Source organism: Eriocheir sinensis, chromosome 34 (genome assembly GCF_024679095.1).
Source record: "Eriocheir sinensis breed Jianghai 21 chromosome 34, ASM2467909v1, whole genome shotgun sequence".
NCBI classification, from domain to species: domain Eukaryota; kingdom Metazoa; phylum Arthropoda; class Malacostraca; order Decapoda; family Varunidae; genus Eriocheir; species Eriocheir sinensis.
In genome coordinates, this window is record NC_066542.1 from 13818817 (window position 1) to 13838078 (window position 19262).

The following is a 19262-nucleotide window of genomic DNA, read 5'->3' on the forward strand; positions in this document are numbered from 1 at the left end:
TGGAGGGGGTTAGGTAAGGCTAGGTACGACTGAAGGCTCAAAGGAAGATCAGAAACAAAGAGACAGAGGATTGGCATGGCAAGACTCAAATACATGAATAACCTTGAGCGGGACACGATTAAGACTGAATTGGAGTATTGCGTATAAGAAATGAAACAAAGGAAGGGAAGAAAAAGTGTCGCTGAAGATATTAGCGGTTCACAATGAGACAGTGATTGACGGAGGCGACTGATAATTATCCACTTGTACGGAATCTAGAGCAGCTTAGTCCTTGAACTGTGTGCGTGTGTGTGTGTGTGTGTGTGTGTGTGTGTGTGTCGCAGTAGTTACAAATCCTCCCTAGTCGTAGCCGCCTTTGTGGTCACTTAACACGACTCAGTATCGCAGCGAAGATCCAAGACTTGCACCGTGCCTATCAGTGTCGGCTTACACGGTCAAGGACATTTTCTATTCTTTTTACACACTTTTTTTCTCACCGTAATGACTTGGGTACGTCCATTGTCACCTGTCATGAACAAGAAACCGAGAAGCATTTCCTGCAGAGGTCATCAATTTACAGAGTTGAGGACCTTTTTGTATCGCATTTCTCTTCGTACCAGTGAGAGTGCGTCTATATTTGCCACGTGGAGAAGTAGACGAACATTTTAGCTTGGCGATATCGAGACGTCGTTTGTTGATGCATCTTGAAATACGTATCACAAATAGATTTTTTTTTAGTGTTTTTGTTTTACTTTTTTTTTATCTCAAGTATCTGTCTCAGTGTCAAAGAAAAGAGAAGCCTTTCCTATTCTCTTCACTAATATCTTCTGTCTGAATCCTTTCGAACTCAGAATACCGATGCGAAGTTTGTGATCTGAATGCCTGTTTTTGGTTTGTTTCACTTTCACGCTTCCTCACATTGACAGTAACAAGGCGCTGATCCCCCATGAATAGCCCGGCGTGTTCTTATAGCTGAGGAAGCACTAGACCGCACGTCCCGGGAAGCAATGAGCTCCTAGTTTCTCACGAAGTCAGTGTTTCATGACATTTCCGCAAAACCCAAGACTTGCGGTGAGGGTGTTGGTCGCCCTTTCTAACCCAGTCGTCATCAGTTTGCTTTCTGGCGAGGTAGAGGCGAGAGGAAGTAGTACCGTGTGTTGGTTCCTGTGAAACTGTGGGTGGGTGTGTTGTTGTGTCCCGCATGTTCCTACTCGAAGGGAGGGAGAGAGGGAAGTGTTTGGTAATGCAAGACGTGTTTACAGCACGCCAGCGCCCCCAGACACAAGCATACGGCATGACACACGCACTAACACACACACACACACACACACACACACACACACACACACACACACACACACACACACACACACACACACACACACACACACACACACACACACACTCATGCACACACATATGATGGCTCTTAATTGGCAGAAACTAGTGTGTCTCATAAAAGAAACTTGGTGTGTAAAAAGAAAATTGTGTAATTAGTGGCTGCAATTACACACACACACACACACACACACACACACACACACACACACACACACACACACACACACACACACAAAGAAAACACGTATGTAAATCACAACCTGACTGCCTGCGAAAATATGACAGAAAACACCGTTCTTGCCTGAGGCGCTACATCAACCTCCCCCCCCCCCCCACACACACCATCACCACGACCAACAACAACAAAAACACCACCACCACCACCACAATACATCCTCCGCTACTCTCCTCGGAGGCGGCGCTGTGGTAAACAATCCATCATGGGAGGATTAACACCGGGACGCCTTGGGGCCCTTCACTCTGCCCGCCAACCCTTCCCACGACAGCCTTCCCCTCCTCCCTCTCGGCTCCGGGCTCCCTCTGTCCGCCGCAGCCACCCACAGGCAGCAGCGTTGTGCCACGAGATGGATCACCCACGGGGCAGACCTAGGCCGATTATTTATGCTTGATGGTAAAGATTCCTGACCCACATCGGCGAGGCAGTGCTGGTTACGAGGCCCACCTGAGCGGCCCACACACACGCCTCAGGTAACACTCAAAATGCTGTGTTTCCTTCGACTTGTCCCTCCTGAGCACTGCATTGAGTTCCCGGCAACGTTTACAACACATGAGCACCGATAAAAGGGCACCAGGAACAGACACATTCGTAGTGGAGACCCGTTTTGGGAATACACTCATCGTTCCCACATTTGGCGGTGCATTTTTCCCCCGGCCGTCTCCAACCGTCTCCTGGCAGAGTAATGGAGGGAAGTTTGACAAGCATGACATATTTGGGAGACACCTGATGTTCCGCGACTCTGCCTCACTCACTCCCCTGTACTTCCCGCTTCTCCTGGCTGCTCCGGTTTACCTGCTCACCTGTCACTCACTTTGCTTACCTGAGAAGAAACCACAAAATTGACCCTTTCTGCGTTGACTTCCTCACATAACCAATACGTTGCTCTATTTAAGGAGATGTTACTTGTACGACAGGCTTTGTAATGCAGTGTTGGACATCACAAGTGGTGTTTGGAGATGCATCAGAGCACCAAGGAGAACGCTGCAGGTCATGAGGCTGAGTAGGGCTTTGGACGGTGGAGAGCGCCAAGTATGCGGGTGTGGCCTGAGAGTGTTGTCCCTGGCGGTCACTGCACAGTTACTCTCTCCTGTTCACCTCCCTTAAATATTATAAAAAAGAAAATAAGTCGCAGCATCTGATGTATCAAGGTTACCACACACTGCGGGTACGATGCGCTGCCTTCCTCCTGCCGGCATGAGGAAGTGAAGGGATGGTTACCGTGGGCGTGTCTGCGGGAGGAGGAAGAAGAGGAAGTGAGGCAGCCACGGAGGCAACGGACACGCGAGATGGCGGGTCAGTGGCTGGTGCTGCTGAAGGTGGTCTGCGGGTACACGTTGCGCCTGGGTGTCAGCTTTCTTCACTGCGGCCATTCCTCATCCCTCCCCAGTAATGATGCAGCATCTACAAGGCTCTCTGTCATAATCTCTCGCGACGGATACAGAAACTCGCCTGGCAGTAATTGATTGTTGTGACGGGGAACAATAGCCGGCGCAGAAAGCATCGCATACCGACGATGCCAAACTCAAAACATCTTCATAGCTTTCCCTTATCAGTCCTACCCGACGATAGCCATTACCTATTGAGTCACCGCTTTATTCTCCCGTTGCCTGAGTCCCACGTGAGTCACCTGTGTGAACCTGAGTGACGTGGAGGTCTTGTGTTACCTGTGACTAACCCTCTTCGTCCTTGTTGCAGGTGGAGCGGCTGTCGGAGTACGAGCAGTACTTCGCCTCGTTGCTCGTCGACACCCACCCTGACCACCCCGACCGACACCACCTCGCGTCCCACCATGATAGACTCACCCAGGTAAGTACCGACACACCTGTTTCATCATGGCACTGCTGCATCTTTCATCATCTTAGTACGTCATTAATTCACTACCATATGTCTTTCCCTTTCACAATTAAGGATGTTTAATTTCACTCTTTGACTCACCGTCATCGTCTCTGTAATGTGTCACGCGTACCCGAATTACCTGTGCACCGTTCGTTGTCTTCCAAGAACACTCATTATATGACTAAGCACATCCGTCCTCTAGGTAGTCAGCCTCCAGCATTGCGCTGAACTCCACCGACGTACACCAAAAAAATGTTAACTACCAAGGCAAAGCACAGTAATAACTTTGAAGCACACTTTTATTGCCATTAAAATACTAGATTGTTAACTATCTTGCGCATTTAAGTATTTAAAACAGTCATCATGTAAAGTAGTAGTATGCAAGACTATCTAAGTGTATGCTAAAAGAGCTCGAAGAAAATGGGAGGGAGGAGTCTTCTAGTTCATGCGGCTGCCAACAGGTGGCGGAGCCAGTCTTCTTTGCGCCACCTCCCAGATTAGAGAGTGGCTGTGACACTGAAAGGGAGACTAGCCAAAGCGTAGTTTTATTCTTTTTTTTTTTTTTTCGAATTGTTGGAAGCATGTCATGGGTTTCTCTTTGAAAACGTTATAGCAGCAGCAGCAGCAGCAGCAGTTGTAGTAGTAGTAGTAGTAGTAGTAGTAGTAGTAGTAGTAGTAGTAGTAGTACATAGTGGTCGTAGCAGCGGTGTTGGCTGTAGTAATTGTTGTTTTCCCATTAGTTTTATGTGTAACAATTCAAGTCTTGCCCTCCGTCACCCCGGCGCGTGTTTACACAATGGCTGCCTCGTCTACAACAGTTCATTTGCACTTTCCAAACAACAATTTCACGCCTGTGTTCCACCAGTCACTGCAATGACCCCGCGAGCCGCCGCCGAGGCACGACCACTGCTGCGCCGGCATACTTGCTCTGATTGCACTACGACGACCACTACGAGGCAGGTTGTAGCCACCTTCACCTGGGAGAAAGTCTGGCGCTTAACTTTCTTCAGATCTTAATCAGGAAGCCGCGTGGACTCTAAGTAAAGAATTAGCTTTGAATATGAAACCTATAGATTTAAATTTATTTCCATCGTTAATTAAATATCGCCAACATGGTATTTCGCATGCGTGGAGTTTCCTTGGGACGGAATGCACGCTTGTGTGTATAACGTTGCAGCAAAAAGCACGTCGACTGACCTTGCCGCACGTGACTTGGATGCGCAGCGAGGCGGGAAGACGATCGGGTGTCTGGCGGGGGCGGGGGTGGTGGTGATAGTTGCCCGGGACACTAGGGGCCAAATTCTTAAACATTTCGGCCCCAAGTACACACATTTGACAAGACTTTCAAGTGAGTTCGGGCCATTGCAAGGGTAGTTTTTTGACCCAGTGGTAGTTTGACCCTTCTATACCACGACAAACCTAAAACAGCACTCATTAGAACCCGATTGATCTCCTTTTTGGCCTTTGGAGATAGTTGATGTGAGGATTGGAAGCGTCGGAGAATACCAACCCTATTAGTAGTGATCACATGGAGTATTGCAGCGCTGAAGGACGGCGCGCGAGTGGTTACTTAGCATAATTCAGTATATTTTTCGCGCCCGGCAAGAAGTTCACCCCGTCGTGGCAGACTCGCAAAACAGAGACACGGATATTAAACACAGTAAGTGGCCGGGATGAGGAAGAGGCGGTCTTGTCCCCTTCCCCTTGAACCGTGACGCAGGTGAGGATACGAGCCCCCCCCCCCCTACTCAGCCCCCCAGCCATCCTCTCCTTCACCTGTACGTAGGGAAGGGGAGAAATTCAAGGTGACAGCGTTGCTCTTCCGAGATTTCCTGAGTTAATGTAATTTTGCCTCGGGCAATTACGTTTTCTTTTCCTGATTTTTTTCCCACCCGAGTCAGAAGGGGAAAGAGAGGGAGGAGGAGGGTGCAGTAGGAAGGATGCGATGCTGTTGTGTTTTCCGTGTTGCTCGGGGAAGGAAAACGGGAAACTGTGAACTGTGATTATGAAATGTAATGTGAATGCTGGGAGAACGATAGATAGAGAGAAGGAGAGAACACGAAGTAAACAGACAATAGAAGACGAGTAAAATCATCACAAAAAGCAAGAAAGAAAGAACCAGAACCAGAGACCACTCCTCTAACTCTTTTTAGGAGCAGTGAGTAGCGGGCTTTAATTTTTTTCATTGTTTCCTTTTTTATGCCCTTGAACTGACTCCTTTGCTGTAAAAAAAAAAGAAGCAAGTAGGTAGATAGCATCGGAGGGCAACAACAACCTACCTACCTCATCCCTCTTCCTCCCTCCTTCCTTCCCTTCCCCGCCGTGGCACGCATGAACCACCTGGATAACTCTTAGGGGTGTGCCGGGCCACCTGGATCCGGCCCCGCCCTCACCCGCGGCGAGATGTGACGGGGATAGAACTCGAAGCCACGGGGGCGAGCGATAGGGGTGAAGGGACCGAGAGGCGACGCAGAAGGCGATGACGATGAGAGAGAAGACGATGGAAGGGGATGAGAGGGAGGAGAAGTGGGTGGCAGAGGGCGTTGACTAGGGTGGAGAGGAGGGAAGGGTAGGAGGGAAGATGGTGCTGTGTGGTGATAGGAGAGAGAAAAGAAGAGGGAGATGATGACGATGGAGATGAGATAATGGGAAGGTGAAGGAAGTGGTTCGAGCCTCCAGCGATGTCAAGGTTAGAAGGAATGTGATATAAGACGGAGATGACGCAGAGCCGAGGGAAAGGGATGTCAAGGTGAAGGAAGAAGCGAAGGTGTGTTACGTCAGGACGAGGAAGATGAGGCAGGAGGTGAAGGAAAGAGGAGAGTGCCAGGGAGGACAGTCGGCGCCGGAAAGATACCCAGGAAGAAAAGGAGATGATGAAGACAAGAAGAAGAAGAAGAAGAAGAAGAAGAAGAAGAAAAGTAAAAGAAGAAGAAAAGTAGAATAATAAAAATAAGAAGAAGAAGAAAAAGAAAAAGTAGAAGAAGAAGAAAGAAGAAGGAAGTTAAGAATGTTTGCCGTATCATTAAACTCCACCGCAGGCTGTGACGAAGGAAAAAATACTTAAATATAACAAAAATTAAGGAGACGTGACTTATGATAATGATGATGGGATAATAAATAACCCCAATCTCCTTCTCCCCCCCCCCCCACCACCACCACCACTTGGGAAATCGTCACAGCTCAAGATTCAAGAGAGAAAAGAAAAAAGAAAAAAACAATAGCGTGGAGGCTGAGAATGATCAACAGAGGAAGAGTCAAGGCCACCAGGTGTATACATTAACAGTCGCCGGGGTTGATAAGATACATTAACCCCTTATGTAATTATGGGGGAGTGTCGCTTATGAGAGGTTTGTCGTATTATCTCCCAGCCTCCATTGATGATACACAGAGGTCACGTCAGGTCATTAGGAGAGGCGTGGCGGGGCGGGGAAGAAGAAGGAAAGATGACTGGGTGGGTGGGTGGGAGGTGGCGCTGTGAACAGGGCGTCTGGCGGCTCTCACAAGGTAATCACAAGGGGTATAACAAGTCAGGTTAGGATACAAATTGGTGTTATTTCTCATCTGTATCCTTCATGTGTGTTCCTTTGTTCTTGGGCCGACTTGAAACCTCACTGTCAATCAATCACACGTTTTGTTTTTGCTTTCATGTTTTTTGTGGGTCTGGCATAGCTTCAAGTTTTATCCCTTGCGACGGAGATGAACACCGCAACCACGCGCAGCTTTAACGTTTGCACCCCTCTCTACCTTTACCTTCCTAGTGGTTCAGTAACCCATGAAAGTACCCGAGAGTTGGTGCGTGTTTTCATAAGGACGTGACTCTTTGTTTTGCGTTCGAGATAAGAGGAAGAGGAGAAGAAAGGGAGCGCGTCTCTACTCGTGTATAATTAGTTTGATCCTAATGACCTGCCCGTCCCGCAGACTGATAGTTCATTATAAGTGGCGAGGCCTGCGGGTGACGGGGGAGCGGGTCAAGTGGTTGTTTGTGGCTGGGGACGACGGGTTGTGGCGCTCGTAATTGGAAGGAGACGGTAGTTAGGGCGAGGTGTGTGAGGCTTTAGACTGAGCGCAAAGTGTAGGGACGTCCTCCACCACCTTCACCTCCAGGAGTACGTCGGGAGAAGGGGCAGGTGTGGGTGGGTGTGAGCGTGTGGTTGTCAAGTATGTTTCGGTGTGTGTAGGGCTGGAGGGGAAGGAGGAAGGCGGACGTTCTTACGGGGGTCGATTTACTGCCTGATACTCGCCCGTCTCGTTCTTCCTGTGCGACAAATGCAGCGGCAGGAGCGAGGCAGCACCGGGGCCTGTTATCGCGGCGGTGCGGGAGCTTTAATGTTCCCTGGTGACGTGTGGAGACTGATGGTTGCGTCCCCTCAGACCTCAACCTTGGGAAAGCATAAACAACGCCCAATATAACCCTTTTTTAATCCTTCCTCGCTACCATAATGCTCTCCGCGGCTATTATACAGATTATACATATTAAAACTTCAGCATATTTTCACCTGACGGCATTAAAAGTCAATATTTAGGCCAGTCATTTCGTTACAAGCGATAAGATAAGTGATAGCGCATCGCTCTGTATACGAAACAAATCATCGGTGCTTACGGTACCTGTTTGTGTTAATCTAATCACATAAAAAAGAGGTCAATAGCATCATAGTGTTTTAGGCGGCGGCGGCGGCGGAAGGAGGAGGGTGGAGGTGCTATTACCGAGGGTGAAGGTGATAGACTGCCCCTCCCTATCCCCTCCATCCTCCCCATCCCCTCCCCCACCCGTCCATCGCTGCCCTCCACCCTCGGCCGCCCACACACGCACGCTGCCACACACACGATAGCGGCGAGCCCGTACATCAGGCTTAAGAGTGTAAAGTGTATGAATCAGTGTCGCCAACGCGCACGCCTGAACGTCGCCATCCTTTGTGTGTGGTAATGATGGTCTCCGAGGAGGAAAGGGAAGATGAAAATGTGGATGGAGTCAGGGTCGGGAGGAGTTCCACGTATTGCCCAGGAAAGGGAAAGTAAATACCCCACAGCTGAGTACTTTAAATTCCTAGTCAAGGTCAGAAGGTAAACAGGTATTGCCGTTGAAATGTCATCTGCCTCAGCTTTCGAGACACCAGGGGGCTCGTTACCTATCTATATATAACATCTATCAGGTTTGTCTTTCTGTTGATCTGATGGACTTAGGAGGGACGGTGTGGGTGTGGTCGCCGCGGGAACACGAGGCACAGTCAAGGTGTCAAGACGTCTGTGTGAGTGTGAGAAGAGGGTGTGGCTGTGTTGGTGTGGCTGTGGGCGGCGAGAGAGAGAGAGAGAGAGAGAGAGTATGTGTTTGTTCCTTTTTGCGTTGAGTGTGTGTGTGTGTGTGTGTGTGTGTGTGTGTGTGTGTGTGTGTGTGTGTGTGTGTGTGTGTGTGTGTGTGTGTGTGTGTGTGTGTGTGTGTGTGTGTGCAGTCAAAGGTAATCACGGTCTTCCTCTCTCGGGCCTTGTGACTCCTGCAAAGCTTTGGTCGTGCCCTTGACAGAGGAGAAGGAGGAGGAGCTGATAAAAAATATGGATCGAGGGAAAAGAAGGATTACGAAAATGAGGGGAGGAAAACGTGAACACAGGAAGAGAATCAACAAAAATAATGATGATGATAATAATAATAATAAAAATGGAATCGTATGCAGAATTTTACAAAGGATATCCTATGAAGATTAGATAGACAGGAAAAACAATATTCACGCAGTAAGGGTTTATTATATGTTTTATCTGTGTGTGTGTGTGTGTGTGTGTGTGTGTGTGTGTGTGTGTGTGTGTGTGTGTGTGTGTGTGTGTGTGTGTGCGATCAAGAGGGCGCGTGGCGATTTGAGGGGAGGAAACAGCTGCAAAAAAGGGGAAGATAGGGGAGAGCAGTCATCAACCTTCCCTTTCCCCCTTCCCGATCCCATTCTCGGTTGTCCTGATCCACCTGTGAGAATTGATTATTAGATGGAGTTACCTGGCTGCTAATTAGGCGAAGAGGGACAGACTTCGCACACCAAAAAAAAAAAACACCCCTCCTCCTATTCCTCTTCCTCCTCTTCCTACTACTACTACTACTACTACTACTACTACTACTACTACTATTACTACTTCTACTTTGAAGATAACTGTTAGGGCTTCAGTAGTGGGTGGGTGAGGTGTGATGTCAACGATAAGATCCTAAGTAATAGTGATTTTATACTTAACAGACAAAACAAGCGATGCCGATAGTGGAGGGAGTGTGATGTGGTCAGCTGATAAGGGGGGAAGGAGGAACGGGTGGTTAAGGGGGGAAGGGAGGGGGCAGGAAGGGAGACAAAGTGTGTGTGTGTGTGTGTGTGTGTGTGTGTGTGTGTGTGTGTGTGTGTGTGTGTGTGTGTGTGTGTGTGTGTGTGATGATGGTCCTGTGTGAATCTATACTACGACTTTTTTTTGTGTGTGTGTGTGTGTGTGTCGTTGCGTGCTGTGGTGACGTGCTATGAAGGTCCTCTCCCCTCCCCTCATCCTCCCCTTCTCTTCCCCTTCCCCTTCCCCTCTCTTCCCCTCACTAACCTACAGCTTACTCAGATCGGTCAATACATTCCCTGGTTAAGCTTACTTGCCATTTCCGCTCCTCGTTTGGCCGTTGCCTTGCATATGGGGGTCTCTAAGCAGCGTTCTGTGCCCCAAACACCTCGTCTTGACTTGCAGGGGGAACTTTAGCGCAATGAGAATACATGACATGGTCTTTGTGTTATGTTTGATGTTGAAGACTTGTAGGAATGTTGTCTTACCAGCGTAGTTCTTTTGTCGTTTCTGTTTTTATATTTAAGGGATGTTGTGTTTAAATAGTTAGATGGATAGTTACGTAGTTTGTTGTCATTTCTTTCTTATGAAGTGTGTAAATCATGTGGGAAATAAAATATACGAAACGAGAGAGCATGATGAGGCATATAGAGGCAGTGAAAGAGGGTGCGACGAAGCTGAACAAACACTAACAATCTAAAAGGATGTCTGCGGAGGAAAAGAAAACACTCCTTCGTAAACACTGACTGAGATAAATAAAGATGGATACACAACAGTGGCGTGGGACTTAAAAAAAAAAAAAGAATATAAGAAAGAAAGAAAACAAGCTACCCTGGAGGATGTGTGGTAATGAGAAACACAAAATAAGAATCCTGCATGACGGGAGATGACTCTGCTGAAGGGAGATAAGGAGGAAAAGGAGGAGTGGAGGAAGAGGAGGAGGTGGAGTCTGCTCAGGGGACAAAGGATAACGAAAGGGTGGAGCTGCCGGCGGGTTATAACGGGGGTGATTAATTGTGCATGTGGATCCAGGTGTGAGGGGTGGAAGCAGGTGTATGTTCCGGCGTCACGTGCTCCGTTCCCATGCTTGCTGCCTCCTCCTCCTCTTCCTCCTCTTCCTCCTCACTCTTTCTCTGCTTTCGCCCGCTTCCTACTGGTTCCCTTTCTCTTTCTCTGTCACCTTTCTCTCGTCCGGATGAAAATAGCGCGTGTAGCGACGAAAATAGCTCCCGTCCTGATTTAGAAGCCGATGCGTCGATAACGTAACCTGTGACTGACGTGGGTTGAATGAAGGATGGATGTGAGGCGGAGGAGTGATGGGAAGACGAATGGTGTGGAACGTCGACCAATATAGACGCGCGTGTGTGTGTGTGTGTGTGTGTGTGTGTGTGTAGAAGCTAAGACGGCGCCAGAGGGAGGGAGGGAGGGAAAGAAAAAGGGACTGGCGCCATGAAAGGGGGAGAAAGAAGGACAATGCTAGATCAAACTGAGGGGGAAGGGAACGTCAGTTTAATGGTGGGGGAGGATAAGAATGGTGGCAATAGAGAGTAGGAGGGGAGGTGCAGGGTGACGTCAGGGTGAGGGGGAGTGAAGGGGGTGAACAGGGTGAGACATAGAGAGAGGAGGTGAGTAAGAGGTGCAGGGGTGAAGGGGAGGTGAGTAGGAGGTGCAGGAGAGGTGTGATGTAGGGGTGTGGTATGGTGAAGATGTAGTGGTAAGGGAGTGTACTTTGGCATTTAGGGGATGTGTAAGGGTAAGGAGGTGTACATAGGCGTCAGATGCGGTGGTGAAGAAGGGGATGAAGGGGACGGGGGGTGTGCATAGACCTCATTTGGGGTGGTGGAGAGGGAAGGAGGTGTGTAGGCGTAGGGAGGTGTATATTGGCGTCAGAAGGGGTGGTGGAGAAGAAGGGGATGTAGGGGGCGGGGGCTGTAGTACATAGGCGTCAGGTGGGGTGGTAGGTGCCGGCGGACCAGCTGGCGGCGTGGTGGTCGTCGTCGCCCAGGGTCAGTCGTTAGGGAGGTATCGATTGGCCGCCTCGAGCCTGAGTAATGACTGCCAGGTGTGCGCAGCCAGGTTTCCGGGTCGCTGTGTTTGTACTGGGACCGACGGAACAAATCGCATAAGTGACTAACATGCTGTCGGAGTGCATAAGGTGCCCAGTGTTTTCAGAGGGGCGAAGGTGGTTCTTGTGTTCTTGGTGATGTAGAATGTTGAAGCCGAGGAAGTTTAAAAGGATTGAAACTTAGCCTAGCTCATCACACGCCTTACCTATTAGAAACGTTGATTAGCTTCTCCCCACCTCACTCCCACATCATTAGCAGAGCCGCCGAGGCACTCTGGCGAGACTGCACCTTCCCTCCCCTTGATGTTCCTCCCCACATCACCATTACGCCCCTTCCTTCTACTCCCCACAACCTTAGCGCGCCTCCAAGGTTAAGTGCAAGATTTCTCCTGCCGTGTGTGCGTTATACCTGCTGCTCGCCGGGGAAGATTCACCCGCGTGCATGAAGGTCGCTTTCCGCTGCTCCTCGGCATAGGCAGTGCGCAGTGTGTGACAATGGACGACTTCCTTTTCCTGTCATTCTAATTTCACGTCGGAATTTATTTGCATCATCGAAATTATGCGACATCCTGTGTGTCTTTCCTTATTGGCCCCGCTGCATTTTGTATTTTGATTTTTTTTTTTTTCACAGTAGAGGAAATAGCTCAAGGACAAAAACAAAGAGAATGCAAAAAAGCCCACTCAGTACTTCTCCAATACAAGCAAATTGAAATGAGCGTCCAAATAAGAGATCAGTTCCAAATAGAGAGGTGTCTTGATACTCCCCTCTTGATATACGTGAGCATTATCTCGTTGTTTATGCACAATGAGTGACATCAAAGTATTACAAAGCCGGGAAGATATGAGTGGCAAGTTGAGGTCAAGTACTGGGAACACCTACGAACAATGCCTCAACAGCTCTGTGTGTGGCGGCGGCGGTGGCGGCTCAGTGGCTGCGGGGTAATAAAGAAAACCGCAGCCGAAGAGGTTTGAAGGAGAGACAACAACTTGAGGTCAGGCGGCGTCGGGAATGCAGGAGACGGCCTAGAGCACAACAACGAGGAACGAAAGACCTTCAAGCACGGTGTATGGCGGGGACGCTGCCTCGGCATGCCTGGGTTGGACGCGTGTCTGTGTGTTATGATGGAGGTGCACGAAACACGCGTCCGCCAGTCAATATTTTAGTATTACTTGGAAACTCATATTGTACTGTAGCATTGATTTAGATGAAAGTTTGACCTTGTTGTGTGGGAGTCGCATTATTGGCATCCTTTGCATTAAGATTATTGCTATGACCAAAACTAAATGCACTATGCTTATTCTCCCTTAACTGGCAGATGCTAAGCTTGTTATGCCATCTCGTGTAATGTAACTTGAATATTATTGATACGAATATAACTGACAAACTTAAAAAGGGTTTACAAATACATCATTCGGCACAAAGACAAAGTATCGTAACCCCGGGCTCGCCTCGACCTGCCATCAGCTTCATTTCGCGGCACAGCTGAGCGTGTCGGTGCCGCGTGCAGGCCCGGTCACGCCCTCCCCGGCCCATGACCCTCGGGAAGGAAGGACGCTTCAAGTACGTCGTGGCCTCCTCATCCTCATCCTCATCCTCATCCTCATCCCTCCTCCGTCCTTCCTTCCTTCCATTCTTTCTATTATTTTCTCTGCGTAATATATTCTGATATCGCACAGCAAGAATCCAATATTATACTCTTTCCATTCATGTATTTCTATGCCATTCAGTTGCGACTCTTCCTCCGCCATTTCCATAAGTCTGCGAACGTTGCTGAAGTCTTTCGTAAGCGTGGCAAGTGTCGCCTCTTCCTGCCATTGTTAGTTATCGCCACATCTCCGTGTCGTCTGTGTACACATTAGCTGTTTGTTTTTGCTCCTTGTATTCTGCACTACGGAGGAAGGGCAGGGAACACAATGGCCCAGGATGCCTTGTCGCGTTGTTTCAGTAATTATTTGCGGATGTTTTTATTGGTTTCGCGTGTCCTTGAAATACCTGTGGCTTGACGACGCTCTGCTGCTGAACGTGAGGGGCTCGAAGTGGGGACAGCTGCGGAAGGGCGAGAGCCGAGGGCCATGCGAGCCCTCAGATGCGGGGAATGTTGTGTCCTTTGAGGCTCAAGTGCCGTGACTCGACAGACCTGCGGGACGCCAACACACTTGACCCACACCCCCGCCGACACTTTCCACGCCGCCGCAGCAACGCGTCAACAAAAGCCTCGACATCTTACTCGGCGCCGCTCGACAAACTGCAGACATAAAGGGACAATTTTCTAATATAATAATGGCATGAACTATATCCTTTGAATCACATACTACATTCTACAGCGGACTTTTCTTGTATTCGCCTTATTTTATATTACTTAATCTTCATACACCAACTTTTTTTTTTTTTTGTGAGGTGTTTAGCCGTATCAAGACGCCTCTCCATCCGAAATTGAACTCTCTTTCGGCCACTCTTCTCCACTTTCCTTGACAGCTAGCTTTTTTTTATTTATTTATTTATTTATTTATTTATTTATTTATTTATTGCCTTTGAGCTGCTTCCTTTACTGTAAAAAAGAAAAGCTTAACTGCGTCATTATCCTTTAAACGCATCTTACTTGGAGATCAAAACAGACGAGTCGTAACGAGTAATATTTGACTCACCACATTTGAAAGGTTTCCAAGTCAGCTTCGTGTCACATTGAAGGAGCGTGTAACAGAAACATTAAATAACACAGAAATTCTAATCCCCTTCGTCCCCCTTCTTCACCACGCCAGCACGAGCAAGACAAGGGAAGGGAAGGCGGTTGCACAAATCATCCTTTTTCATCACGATATATTTGGGGTAATGAGAGGGTTTGCTGCACCGGCCAAGGAAAGACGAGTAAAAAGAGGGAAGAAGATTACATTTTGGCTTCTTTGTACGTGTGTTTGGTCAGCCCTTCCTCCTCCTCCTCCTCCTCCTCCTCCTCCTCCAGCCCTCCGGTCCTCGATAAGCACCAAAATGACCTTCACCTTGTCAGGACATGAAGAAATAATTGCACCTTGTTGATTATCATAATAGTTTTACAGCTTGCCAAAAGAAAAGAGAAAAAGAATTAACACAACCTTGCACACACACACACACACACACACACACACACACACACACACACACACACACACACACACACACACACACTCTCTCTCTCTCTCTCTCTCTCTCTCTCTCTCTCTCTCTCTCTCTCCCATGTTCTTATCCTATTTTTTTCTAACAAGCCTTGAGACACTTTACATTGCCCGCGTTTTTATCCTAACCTGACCCACATGCGGAGACTCCCGAGGAAGTCACCAATTTCATAGCGGGTTTAGCTGAGTCACCCCTGATAGTCTTCCTCCAGCACCCAGCGACAGGCAACAGCGGCCCTGACACTGCAGGTGAGGGGAGAGGGGCAGAGGGGAAGAGGTGCAGGTGAGGTGGGCGAGGGCTTGCTTGCTTGCTGAGGGTGTGCGTAAGTGTGGGCGTGCGAGGGCGGGGTGAATGGAGGAGCACGGTGGGTGTGTTCTATGATGTCCTTGCTTTACCCTGCTGCGTCTTAAGCCCGTATCCCTAAACCTATGAGCACCTCAGTTCACATGTTTGAAAAGCCTCCCGTAGAAGTTGCTGTAAGGATTTTTATGGACTGTTTTGTGATCCTATCGATAGTTTTACACGACTTCTGCACCATGAGCGGGAAAATCAACCCCATGGAAATCCGGTTAATCTTCTCAGTGGCCTTGGAAAATAGTCGTTATGGGAGCCCGATACGTTTACGGCTAAGACTATATTTGTACATACTTCATTCCTCACCCGTTGTGGTTCAGATCGAAGGGTTTCAGGCGCTCGCTTAGTAGGAAGTTGGTCAGGAGTTCTATTCTCCAAGGAACTTACGTACCGCAAAAAAAAATAAAAGAAAAACGGAGGAATCTTCATGTCTTTCCCCCTCAGGCAAACAGCATTACTTTTTTGCCTCTTTTATTGTGGCGTTGCTTCTCGATTCAAGGTTAAAGGAAATGTAATTATTTCAGTGCTTTCATCACCTCCAGGATACCTTTTTTCATGCTTGTTTGTGCTTGCAGGAATAGATGATGGTCTTTAAAATCACTAAGGGGGGGGGGGGTTAAAATCACTGAGGTGGGGGGGGGGTGAAGGGAGTAGCAGAGGAGGACACTTTGATCATAATTACGTTCTTTTCTATCCTCTTCCCCAATACGCCTTCGTAACATAAAACGGAGAATGTGCTCGAGGGACCCTTCACCCTCTAGATTTCAACCCCGACAAGGCGCCGCGGTTACCCATCACTCGGATATATTATTTTTACCGTCACCACAAGTTCTCCGGTGGTGGGGCGTCGAAGGGATTGGGTTGATGTGATACCCCCCCACCCACACACCCCAACCCCACACCCCCGGAAGCCCTGTCTCGCCTTGCCTCCCTGCCATAATCCCGCGACGCTTGGTTGATGGTACGCGTGTTGAGGATTACGCGTTGTATTAATTAAGGTTGTTTAAGAGTAGTGTTGGTTAATGTCATCGTGCCTTAGGGGGTTGAGAGGCGGAGGAGCATACGCGCTAGGATTGTGGACTGAGGGAGGAAGTGATATTCAAAACCGGTGCCCTCCCTCCTCCCCTCTCCCATTTCCCTCCCTCTCTATCCTCCTCCTTCTTCTCCTCTTCCCGTCTCTCTTCTTCCTCCTCCCTCCTCTCTTTAACCCAACCCCCCTCCTCCTCCCGTTTTCCTTCCTGTCATTCTTAATACTTACCGAATACAATGAGTGGTATGTGCGTCGTACTTGAAGTTTGACAAGCACTTTTTTTCCATCTAATATCTACTGATGCATTCTATTTTTATCTTTTGAGTATATGTGAATGATAAAAAAAAAGCTGCAATCGTTATCACCCCCCAAAAGGCCCCACAAGTAGAGATTCAGAGGCGAATAAATAGTTGATTTTTTTTCTCTCACTCACATATTTGCATCGTCACAAGTGGCATTGTTTAACACATCATGGCAATATTGTGACGACCTTGACCACGACCGGCCGGCATGCAGGGCGCCTCGCGTGCACTCACAACCTAGAGACATAGCGAGGCATGAACCAGATTGTGCCGGTCTCAATGTCAAGTGTGTACATCAACGAAATGTTTGAGGACGAAGCTTCGATGTTGTGCAAGATACCTGTGACGGGGAGGGACCGATGCAGCTCACTGATTTGGTGTTGGATCGAATGTCTGAGTCCAATTTCTCAAACATGTCAAGCCTTACACACACACACATATTTGATAAGACTTTGGTCGAGATTACAAATATTTGCATGGAGGTCTGGAGTAAGCCGTGACCCCCACCTCGCCCTCCCTGCCCTGCCACTCCTCCGTTCTTCACCTGCCCATGCCGGAGGGAGGCTGACTAAAGGGGCTATTACACTGGGCAAATTCTCCGTGAATCTTCAGTCAAACCACGACTTTCGCTAGCGTGATTCTCATTTGCTTCTTGTTATTGCTGCTGATCATGATGGTGAGTAATACCGTCTTCCTTTGGTGAAATCTACCGTAGCTTTGAAAGATCATGGAGACGTCAGAAAACCACGGAAATATGAGAACCACGCCAGCGGAAATCATGGTTTGACTGAAGATCCACGGAAGATTTGCCTAGTGTAATGGTCCCTTTACTCCTTTGCAGATTTATTCCAAGAAGGTGTTGAGTTGTACTACGTGAAAGTTCAGCTTCTGCACCATGAATGTGAAAAGCACTCATGAGAACCCAACTAACCTCCTTTGTGGCCTTTGGATATATTTGTTGTGAGAGCCGAAAGTGTCTGAGAATAGTAGAATAGGATAGGATAGGAATAGGAATAGGAGAATAGGTCGTCTAATTTACTCCATCAGCCTCCTTTGCGTGTTTTAGAAGCAGCCTAGAATCTTCGTATACACATCTCCTCTCGTTACTCCTGAGCTGAAAGAGGAAGTAGACAGACTTGTGGCCACTTTCAAGAGGAGGGTATCAGGACACCTCTCCACCCGAAATTGACCTATCTTTCGGCCACTCCTCTTGACTCTTTTGTAGGAACAGTGAGTAGCGGGCTTTTTTTTCCATTATTGTTTCCTTTTTTTGCCCTTGAACTGTTTCCTCTACTGTAAAAAAATCTTGACTTTCACACCTGCCGCCGTAAAAAAAAAAAAGTCCTTCACACCTGCCGCCTCATTTTAGGTCTTTTCACTCACATTTTTTAGTTGACATGGAGCGACAGCGATATTCAGTATTAAATTTTCGACCTCGTGTTCCTGTCATTATTAGTTAGTCCACGGTTCTGATTTTTAGGGAGAAAAAAATACCAATTCCTGTGGTCGGCCATGTTACCCTAAAGAGAACGACTAGATAATGATCAGATGATTAACACTGAGTGACGTGTGTGTGTGTGTGTGTGTGTGTGTGTGTGTGTGTGTGTGTGTGTGTGTGTGTGTGTGTGTGTGTGTGTGTGTGTGTGTGTGTGTGTAGAGCAACAACATCTCAAAACAATGGGACAGTTACATCTCTCGCCCGGAAAGGAAGCTGCAACAGGCGTCTTTGTGGCGTCGGATACCTTACCCTCACATCACCTGCCCAACGAAGCATCCTCCTCCACCCTGGCTTTGTCCCGCGCCGGCCATTCATACAGCCAAACCAGCGCCTCGGGGTGAACGGCCACTCTCCAACGCCTACTCGTACTTCATTATGCGCCTTGCTTCTCCTTAAATCAGCTGGTTCTACGTATGACCAGCGCTAACATCTTGCTTGAGAGGGGAACTTATGGGAACGGCCACTCCACGATGCCCACTCATACTCCGTCATGTCCCCTGATCTTCCTTATACCCGCTGGTTCTACGTATGACCAGCGCTAACACTTTGCCTGAGAGGGGAACTTAGTGGAACTCCCTCCCACTTCAGTCAGTCACTCTACTCGCGTCCTGGTTATGCAATGTAGGAAAATATTTGGAGCTGTTTAATGCTCTGAAGCAGCTGGGTTTTGTTTACTGAAGGCACCGTATTTCCGTTTCCCAGATGTGGTTTATTTCTTCTTTTCTTCTTTATCTACTCTTTGTTTTACTTCTTTATCTATTGTGTTCTTTTTCCTCTCCTTTTTCCTTCTTCTGCTTCCTCTTCTTTTTCGTATTCGTCTTTTTCTTCATTTTATTTTTCTTCTTTTTCTTCTCTGCTTCTTTCTTCTTCTTTTTCTTCTTCTCTGTTCTTCTTCTTCTTCTTCTTCATCTTCTTCATCTTCTTTTTCTTCTTCTTTTTCTCCTTTTCTTCTTATTTTTCTTCCTCTTCATTTTCTGCTGTGCCGGTAAAGTATATACGTGCCTGTCATCAGCATCGAGGCGTGGAAGTGGATGCAGTCAGCTTGGATGGAATCACTTTCTAAGGAGACTTGTCAAGGTCACGGTGAAGAGCTGCATCTCACACCTAGCTGCACATGTTTATTTAAAAAGGAAAGGATCAAGTTCTTTGTGTTTTTATGAATACCATATTTACTCATCTTAAA

General features: G+C 48.0%; 1 protein-coding gene across 4 annotated transcripts in view; it reads left to right on the forward strand.

Moving 5' to 3' along the window:
• The window catches only part of LOC127007108 (uncharacterized), a 115098-nt gene that overhangs the window by 42862 nt on the left and 52974 nt on the right, over positions 1–19262 (forward strand). For all 4 annotated transcript variants that reach the window (XM_050877720.1, XM_050877724.1, XM_050877722.1 and 1 more), the window contains exon 2: positions 3254–3364. In XM_050877720.1, the coding sequence (XP_050733677.1) occupies positions 3254–3364 (111 nt within the window). The remainder of the gene's footprint in view (positions 1–3253; positions 3365–19262) is intronic.